General features: G+C 47.1%; 2 protein-coding genes across 2 annotated transcripts in view; one reads left to right on the plus strand and one right to left on the minus strand.

Moving 5' to 3' along the window:
• Snap29 (synaptosome associated protein 29) overlaps window positions 1–5148 on the minus strand; it is a 27816-nt gene extending 22668 nt beyond the window's left edge. Inside the window, exon 1 of the mRNA XM_005369992.3 lies at window positions 4837–5148. Within this exon, the coding sequence (XP_005370049.1) occupies window positions 4837–5073 (237 nt within the window). The 5' untranslated portion in view covers window positions 5074–5148. The remainder of the gene's footprint in view (window positions 1–4836) is intronic.
• Window positions 5149–5314: 166 nt separating this feature from the next.
• The window catches only part of Pi4ka (phosphatidylinositol 4-kinase alpha), a 136861-nt gene continuing 132424 nt past the window's right edge, over window positions 5315–9751 (plus strand). Inside the window, exon 1 of the mRNA XM_005369994.3 lies at window positions 5315–5555. Coding sequence (XP_005370051.1) covers window positions 5412–5555 — 144 coding nt within the window. The 5' untranslated portion in view covers window positions 5315–5411. The remainder of the gene's footprint in view (window positions 5556–9751) is intronic.

The following is a 9751-nucleotide window of genomic DNA, read 5'->3' on the forward strand; positions in this document are numbered from 1 at the left end:
CATACAGTGCTCAACCCTGAGCTACAGCCACAGCTCTGGATGACTGTAACATACAGTGCTCAACCCTGAGCTACAGCCACAGTTCTGGATGACTGGACAGGACAACAGTTGACACTGAGGGCTGAAATGGGCGAAGCTCTGGTCGGCCAGAGGCCTTTGGTGATTCTAGCAGTCAGTTCTTCCTATCATGACAGGATTTTCTCAAAGCTACTTCTCTTTTCCACTAAGAAAGCTGCGGGGGAAGCAAAAGAGCCTGACAACTTTTCCCAGGACTGCAGGGAGATCTCATTTCACAAGCGACACAGCTTCTCAGCTGCAGAGGAAAGCAGACACCTGACATAGGCATTACAATGAGAACATAGAGAATTAAGTAAAGACGGCTTTTCCTCTGAGAGGCAGAAGGCCAGAGGAGGGAGGGTTATTTCTGGAAGTGTCTATGTACCAGAACCTGTTGTTTACTGGAGAGCATGAAACCAGCAAAGCAAAGAGTTTCTTTGGTCAGACTCCTCCCTAAAAGGAATAAGAAATGACTGGATCTAATGTGCTCTGACCTAGGACCAACTAGGGAGGAAGGGGTGTGGCAGGGCATGAGGTGGTGGGGGGGGCCTGGTAGTACTTCCTCCGCATTTCCTGTGAGGATGGGCTGGCTAAGACTATACTCCAGCCATGCTGAAGACAGACCTCAAATGGTGTGGATTTGGAGGTGTGCTCCCATAGTTCAGAAGTGAACTGTGCTGACTTTTCCATCTGCCTCTGTGAGAATAAGGCCAGTACTGGCCCAGGGTGGGGGGGGAACTCCTGGACAAGGAATGTGGCTCAGCAGGTAAGGGTGCTTGCCCAGCACACAGGATGTTGGGATCTCAATCCCCAGCACTCTGTAAACTGGGCTGGTAGGACATGCCTGTAATCCTAGCTCTTGGGAAGAGACAGCAGAGAATCAGGAGTTCAGAGCCATCCTCAGGACCATAGAGGAGGAGGCCAGTCGAGCTCCATGAGACCCTGTCTAAAAACAAAGGACAAGGAAATGCCTTCCATGTGACTATGAGATGATTACAGTTGATCCCCCAACTTCTTTAAGCCTCAAGAGTTTTCTAAACTCAAACAGGAAAAAAAAAAAAGAGGGGATATTCTTGCAATGCCAAGAAAGTACAGACAAGGTTCTTCCTTTCCTCTTTTCTGTGAGTGACTCCTGAGAGCAAGAGGAAGCAGAGGTCAGGGAGAGAAAGCCCGTGCTAGAGCATAGACCGCCTGATGTGAGACACACTCGGGCTGTGTTCCAGGGTACTGTGAGGGCTCAGGGGATCAGAGGCTTTTGCTGGCTGAGCATGGTACAGTCTGGGGGACTTTCTCAAGAGAACTCATGTCTGCCAAGGGCGCTTCCAGTGCTACTGATCAGGTGGGGACTTAACAATCGGAACTCCACCCTGAAGGCTCACATAACCCACGCAGGGTAAGGGCAAGTTCAGCCCGACTCTCTAGCCACCCTGTGGTGCTGAGAACTGAGGAGCAGGCACATCCTTGCTTCACTGAGCTGTTTCATGGGAAAAACAATACAAAGGTCATTACACACGGTTGTTTCTTTATCACAGTGAACCAAACCCCAGTAAAGATTCCTGGCCTGGTTTAAGGAGTGTATCAGAGAGTCTCAAGGGTTGGGTGGGGTAAATGCTGAGTTGAAGAGGGCCGCTAGTCTAGGCAGCTGGAGTAACTGAGGGGAAGTGGAACTGTGTGGTGAGCACAGAAGGGTGTGGGTGGGACCCATCAAAACCCAGTAGGAAACACACAGCAAATGATGTTGAGGCCTCCCAAGGGCAGCAGTAACAACTTGTTCACGCCACAATCTACATTTAAAGCATTATCAGGTGGGCCTGATAATGAGTTTGAAATTAAATTTAGCTATTAACTGATAAGTATACGAATGTCAATCTGGGGTCAAGGCAGTGAATCCAGAAACCTGGAATTTATCCCCCGAGACTGGGGAAAAACTGGGTGCGATGGCACAGGCATGCACTCCCAGCACTCTGGAAGTGAACTCAAGAGGATCGGCAAGTTTGAGGCTAGCCTGGGCAATATAAAACTCTATTTCAGAAAGGAAAATAAGAAAGAAACTTTTCTTTATTATTTCTCTCATCTCCTAAGGTAATAAACACCCACACTAACAGGTTCTAGTGGGTACGGCTGAGCAAACATGGGACTTGCTGGGTTCTGTATGTGCTGGAGATTTCCTCGACATGGAGTAGATTCAGAAACACATATTGGTTATTAGGGTACATTTAAAAAAAAAAATCCCTGAGGACTGGAGAGGAATTGATCTAGCAGCTGTCTTTCTGTCCTTATCAGTCTTTGCTGAGAAACAGGCTTCATCAGCGTGCCCATGAAAGACTCTGGAGGAGCCGGGACGCCCTCACTGGGAATGACAGCTCCCCACTAGTTTTCTAGAAAACAAGAGTACACCTTTGGTAATGGATTGACTCTAACTGGGGAAAATCTCATGGTTTTTTTCTTGCTACTGCTCCGGCTTAAGAGGGATGCTGTCGCCGGGCGGTGGTGGCGCACGCCTTTAATCCCAGCACTCGGGAGGCAGAGGCAGGCAGATCTCTGTGAGTTCGAGGCCAGCTTGGTCTACAAGAGCTAGTTCCAGGACAGGAACCAAAAACTACAGAGAAACCCTGTCTCGAAAAACCAAAAAAAAAAAAAAGAGGGATGCTGTCTGTCTGTCTCTCCCACCTCTCTGAGTCGAATGCCCAGTGTGGCTTCAGTGACAAGGACTGGAAAGATTCAATGATTGGGCTCCTGAGGAACATGTGCTAACCAAGGTGGCTGAGCACATCATGTGTCAATTGCCCTCGCCCACCGGGGTCGACACAGCCCCCATTTCAACAGTAGGTTTGTTGCGGAGCTCTGCTGAACTGAGACACCAGGCTCAGAAAAAAAGATCATTGTAGTATGCCATACTGCGACAGGAGAGGCAGAGTGTCCTGGGAGGGTGAATGACTTTGGCCAAGGTAGTGAAAGGTATACAAACACGATGTCCATGTAGGAAGCAGGTACTATACTGTTCTCTATTAGGAGAATGGTTGTATACAAAAGGCATCTATTTAGTGGAATACAATATGGTCATTAGCCTGCCTCCCCCCCTCCAAATCCTCATTGTATTTAACTATGAAATAGCCTTCAGTACTACTAAATAATATACAGGGCAATATGTAAAGAATATCTCACTTTTAAGTTAAAAAGAATAAAAATGCTAGGTGTGCTGGCACACCTTGAACCTCAGCGCCCCCAGGAACAGTCAGATACATCTCTGACTGAGTCAGTCTACACAGGTCCTAGTATAGCCAGGACGACAGAATGATGCATACTATTGAGAAAGGTTCTCTTTTGGTGCTGGAGATGGCTCAGCAGGTCACGGTGTGTCCTGCTCTTCCAGAGAATCTATGTGTTCACTGTGGGCATCTGGCATCTGGTGCAAGTCTATGATCTCAGCACTCTGGAGGCTGAGACAGGAGGTCCTTGAGTTCAAGGTCAGCCTGGGCTACACTACGAGACCTAACCTCAAAACAAAGTGATTTGTTCACCGAGGCACCCGGCTATCTGGACTGGAACATTAAGCATTCGGTACACAGATGTAAGAACCATACGCACAACTTCCTAGAGGCAGATGATACATTGGCAACCAGGGATACCCTAACAGGGACAGGTAGGAGAAGGTAAAACAGCAGCAATGCAATGACAGAGATGACTGTAAGTGAAAGTAATCAAGACACCTCAGATCTGCTCAAGTCCCTGTGGCCAGGGAGAAGGAAGGCAATACTTGGTTTCAACTATTACCTTTCAAAACTGCAAAATACTTAAGTTTATTCTTAGCTGATATATCAGTAATTTCTTATTCTTTTCTGCCCAAACAACTGTTCTATTAGCAGACTTAGGAGACAACCTGGTATCTTAAAATAATCCTTATTCCACAACAGTGCATGCCTGTAACCCCAGAGGATTCTGTGTTCCAGACTAGCCTGGGGCTTCATAGACAGACTGTTCACCAAAGCAAAACTCCCCTTCCTTCCAAAAAAGTACTAGATTTTGGAGGACCAGCTCAGTTCCCAGCACCCATATTTGGCAGCTCACAACTGTAACTCCAAACTCCAAGGGATCTCCAGGTGCCCTCTTCTGGCTTCAGGAGACACCCACAGACATGTTCATACACACAGACGCATAAGGAAAGACAAGGCAAAATTCCTAATTTCTGAAATTTTCTAAACGGATGGGAAGAGCTGACTGGAACAACAGACTGTCACATCAACACATTATCTATAAAGGTAAGGGTCTAGACACAATTCAAGATCTGCTTTCCTGAGCAGGAGTCTGGGCAAAAGGGACTTAAATATTCCCATGAGTGAGGTGAAAAGTGGTCAAGGATGTGAGAAGAACGCAAGGCTTCCTTTGCTCTAGCGCTTCAGGCATCACCTAGCACCTGGGGCACACACAGTCCACATCTTAACTGGGTCACTAGAGAGCTACAGTCTAAGGCTTCTGCCAAGAAGTTGTACACAAACAAAACAGACACTATTTCCCTAATACAGGTCTGCACGTTGGCATTTTTACTCTCAGTTCTGACCCTCAGGCAGAACATAATTTGGAGTTTACCTTTTAACTAGACAGGTGGACAGGAGAGGGGGAGGGAGGTGGAATCAACCATGCAGAATAATAGGTAAGGGAGCTGCCCGAGGTAAACACCCTCTTAGAAAAATCCCAAAAGATCGTCAACAAAACATTCCTTTATCGCGTTTTATAATGCAAGGGACTGGCCAGTTCAGCTCAGTTCTGTCCCAGGCTCACCTCGGAAGAGGCGACTCCGACCTTCTCCGATTCATACATGAGGGACAAGGACCTGCTGGTGCTGGCGGCCGTAGCCTCTGCCCTGCGCAGCACCTCCTGTCGCAGGTACTGCTGACGGTCCATGGGCGCTTCGGGCCCGTCGGGCGGGTCGCGGGCGTCCTTCCACGGCGACGGCCGGGTGTCCTCATCTTCCACGTCGTCGTCGAAAGGATTATAGCTTTTGGGGTAGTCGGACATGGTGTCCGCGACGGCCTGGACCTAGGAAACAGGAGAGACGACCGGGCGTGAGGTCGACAGCCCAGCGCCGGCGGGCGGACTCTCTGTGGCAGCCGCGCGCGCCACTTCCGCCAGGACTGGCCGGCAGCCCCGCCTCAGGAGCCAACCACCGCACCGAGCGGCCGAAGGGATCAGATCTTGTGCGCCGGGGCCGCCTCACGCCTGGCGCCACCCAGTGCGGGCGACACGGCGGTCACGTGGCCGGGAAGCCGGCGTGCCTCTGCGCCTGCGCTGTGAGGCCCGGTGGCCGCAGGCCCAGAGTTGCGAACCTAACCGCCCGCGCCGGGGCGCGCGCTGTGATGGCGGCTGCTGGGGCCCAGGGAGGCGGCGGAGGCGGCTCGGGGTCCAGCTCTGGCTCCAGCACCTCCCGAGGCTTTTATTTCAACACAGTGCTTTCGCTGGCCCGTTCCCTGGCTGTGCAGAGACCTGCATCCTTGGAGAAGGTAACCCAGCGGACTGACAGGAGAAGGTGGTGATCTGAGAAGGCCACTTGTGACCAGAGGGGGCTCCTTAGTAGAGGTGGCAGCGAGGCGGGGAGGTCGCGGGGAGAGGGGTCGACAGGACGGAGTGAGCTCTGGTACCGGTGGGAGGGTGGTGAGCTGTGGGCGGGCGGACTGCAGCGCTGACATCGCTGCCGCGGAGGCGGTGACTGGACCGTGAGTACCTGTGAGGCGTGGCGGGATGAGCCAAGGACCAAGGGTCCAATCTGGGCCTTTGGTCCTGAATTTCCCATTTTTCATTCCGTGACCTTGGAGAGGTGTCTTTCTCGTGAAATGGGATGATCCTCCCCTCCCCCTTGCAAAATGCCCTCCTCATTGGCTTGTGGAGGAGGACAGATAGAGTAGCATGTCTGAAAGTGCTTTCTGATCTGCAAATCGACTGCGTACTTAAGAGATGGTAGCGTCAGACCGCATCAAAGGCGGCGTGTTTCGAGAAGGTGCGGTGGCATGAATGGGCAGTGAACTATTGTTAGTGGGCAGAGAACTAAGTTCAGGATTGCTTCAGAAGAGAAAGACGTGTCTGAAGACAAACCAACCCTTATCTTGGAAGATAAAAGATGTGTTTGGAGCTGGGATGGGAGGTGAAGGATATAACCCCAGGATTAAGGATGCCAACCAGCTTCTGTTAGAACAAACATCAAAGGATGCTGTCTTCGGAAGAAGACAGATTTTAGACCTGAGTTTCCTCATTTACAGTTACTGTGTGTAAGCTGGAGAAAAAAAAAAAAACCTTCTGTGCTCACAGCCTATTTGCTTATCCAAAACGAACGAAGATTTAATAAGTTCACATATGAAGTGTTTTGTTCAGGGCTAGGCACTAAATGGATTCACGATAATAATAATAATAAAAAAAACCCCAGCTTCTTTTCTCCCAGGAACGTGTGAAGAGACTCAGCACAGTAGGTTAGCACTGAACTTTCTGAAGTGATGGAAAGAGAACATTTCCTGTTCTGGATAAGAGCAGGGTGACTTCCACAGCCGCCTGCTGATGGGAGAAGCTGAATGGCAGGGTGAGCTGGTCTTTGACCTTGTATGTTCTCAAGCTTGATTCTATCACCAGCAAGGTGAACAGGCTCTGGAGGATCTAAGGCCAGCCAGGCTTCTGGCTAAAGAGAGAGTATAAACTGGACACTAGCATGCACCTGCGGTCCATGCTGCTCAGAACAGCCCAGTGTCCTGAGAGATGGCCAAGTGGCTGCTGCTGTTTCGGAGGACAAGAGTTAGGTTCTCATTACCCAAGTCTGCCAGCTTACAACTGCTTCTAACTCCGGCTTCAGGGGATCAGAAATCTAGAGACTGGATTATTTGAAGTGGGATGACACACTTAAATCTAAGCCAAACCCGGTGACAGCCCACGTAAAAGAACACTTTGCTTTTAGCTTGTTTGCCCTTTCTTTTGCTGGTAAGATCTACCCTGCAGTCAAGAAGTTAATTCAGTGGTATAAAACCTATTTAGACTGAAGCCCTCCAGAGACTTCCAGCCTCACAGACTAAACAACCACCAGAAACTTGGCTTTCTGTCAGGAGACAACCATTGTGGGATTAGTAGGACCACGGCACAAAAGCCACTCAAATAAATGCCCTTTAACATAGATTCATTTTATTTAGGTTCATCCTATTAATTCTGTCCTACAGAATCCTATTAATACAGCTACCAAGCCCTACAACCTGAGTCTGATTCTTGGGACCCACATAGTGGAAAGAGAGAACCAACTCCCACGAGTTGTAGTTATACACACACACACACACACACACTTATTGTAAAATTAATGGTGGCGCACACCTTTAATCTTAGCACTCACGGGCTGGAGAGATGGCTCAGTGGTTGAGAGCATTGCCTGCTCTTCTAGAGGTCCTGAGTTCATTTCCCGGCAACCACATGGTGGCTCACAACCATCTGTAATGAGGTCTGGTGCCCTCTTCTGGCCTGTAGACATATACACAGACAGAATATTGTATGCATAATAAATAAATAAATATTTTAAAAAAATCTTAGCACTCACGAGGCAGAGGCAGGCAGATCTCTGAGTTGGAGGCCAGCCTGCTCTACATATTGAGTTCCAGGACAACTAGGGCTACACAAGAAACCCTGTCTCAAAAAAACCAACCAAAAAAACCTCCCAATTTTTTTAAAGCAAGAGTTTTATAACCCAAATTATAATTTCTTGATAAGTTATCAGTTTACTTCAAACACACCTGTTATTCCACAGTAAAGAATTACAAAATTAAAAACAATGTTTTAATTTTTTGTGCTTCATGCAAATTATTTTACTCAAAGTTAATAAACATTAATTTGCTTTTAAATTTTCCTGGTTTTATTGTTGTTTTGGTCTGGTTTTGGGTTGGTTTGTTTTAAATCAAATAAGCTAGTACTCAGATTGTTTTGTAAAACTGGTGTTTCCTGGGCATAAAAGGCTCAACGTTTCCTCCTATTTTATATTTTTGAGTGTTTTTTTCATAGCATTTAAATTTTTCTGTGTCTGGGTATATATTTTTTAATTTTAAAAAAGTAGATGTAAGTGTGGCTATTTTCCCTGCATGTATGTCTGTGTACCACACTCATGCCTGGTGCCTGTGGGGCCCAGAAAAGGCCTTCAGTTTCCCTGGAAATGCAGTTACAGATGGTTCTGAGCTGCCACGTGGGTGCTGGAATTTGAACCTGGGTCCTCTGGAAGCGCAGCCAGTGCTCTAACCCCTGAGTAATCTCTCCAGCTTCAGTGAAGCCCAAGTGTCTTTTACTGATTTCTTATCAATTTTAAACAGCTGGAATACCTGTTACCATAAACAGTGGTGCTGTTGATGTCTCCTGGGCAGCCTCTGTAGCTCTGTAGGCTTGCAGTACAACCACTGCTTCATCAGCCTGAGAGCAGACAGACTGTAGAGACTCAAGACTGAAAGAGTTCAGATTTACTGATCTTCTCATTAGCTTTTAGCAGCAAGAGTAGGGTGGATGACTTAAATAAGAGGAAATAATAGTTCATTCAACACTTGCTTCTCCTTTTTTGGTGAGGCCAGATACCAACATGGAAACATTATAAGATTTTTGTTACCGAGTATGTGGTCAGTTTTTAAGAAGGTTCCATAGGGTGCTGAAAAGAAGGTATGCTCTTTATGTTTGGATGAAATGTTCTATAGATGTCTGTTAAGTTCATTTGAGTCATAACATCTGTTAGTTCTCTTATTTCTCTGTTAAGGTTCTATCTGTCAGACCTGTCCAATGGTGAGAGTGGGGTGTTGAAGTCTCCCACTATTAGTGTGTGGGGCTCAATGTGTGCTTTAGTAGTGCCCCTTTTACATATGAGGGTGCCCTTGTATTGGGTCATAGACATTCAGTATTGATATTTCCACTTCATGGATTGTTCCTGTAATGGATATGGAATATCCTTCTTTGTCTCTTTTTATTGATCTTAGTTTGATGTCTATTTTGTTAAATATTAGGATAGCTACCCCAGCTTGTTCCTTAGGTGCATTTGATTGGAAAAATTTTTTCCCAACCCTTTACTCTGAGGTGATGTTTGTCTTTGAGGTTGAGGTGTGTTTCTTGTATGCAGCAGAAGGATGGATTCTGTTTTTATATCCAGTCTGTTAGCCTATGTCTTTTCTTGGGGGAGGGGGTTCGAGACCGGGTTTCTCTGTAGCTTTGGAGCCTGTCCTGGAACTAGCTCTTGTAGATCAGGCTGGCCTTAAACTCACAAGATCTGCCTGCTTCTGCCTCCTGAGTGCTGGAATTAAAGGTGTGTGCCACCACCACCCAACAGCCTGTGTGTTTTTATGGGTGAGTTGAGTCCATTATATTAACAGATATTAGTGACCAGTGATTGCTAGTTCCTGTCGTTTTAGTTTTTGTTGTTGGTGATGTTATTGTGTGTATTTTTCCCTTCTTTGGTGTTTGCTGCTGTGAGATCACCTATTGTCTGTGTTTTTGTGGGTGTAGCTGACTTCCTTGGGTTGGAGGTTTATTTCTAGTACTTTCTGTAGGGCTGGATTTGTGGCTAAGTATTATTTAAATCTGGTTCTGTCATGGAATATCTTATTTTCTCCATCTCTGGTAATTGAAAGTTTTGCTGGGTATATAGTAGTCTGGGTTTGCATCCATGGTCTCTTAGTGACTGCATAACTCTTTTTTTTTTTTTTTTTTT

The sequence above is a fragment of the Microtus ochrogaster genome, unplaced genomic scaffold, assembly GCF_000317375.1.
Source record: "Microtus ochrogaster isolate Prairie Vole_2 unplaced genomic scaffold, MicOch1.0 UNK68, whole genome shotgun sequence".
In the NCBI taxonomy this organism is placed as follows: domain Eukaryota; kingdom Metazoa; phylum Chordata; class Mammalia; order Rodentia; family Cricetidae; genus Microtus; species Microtus ochrogaster.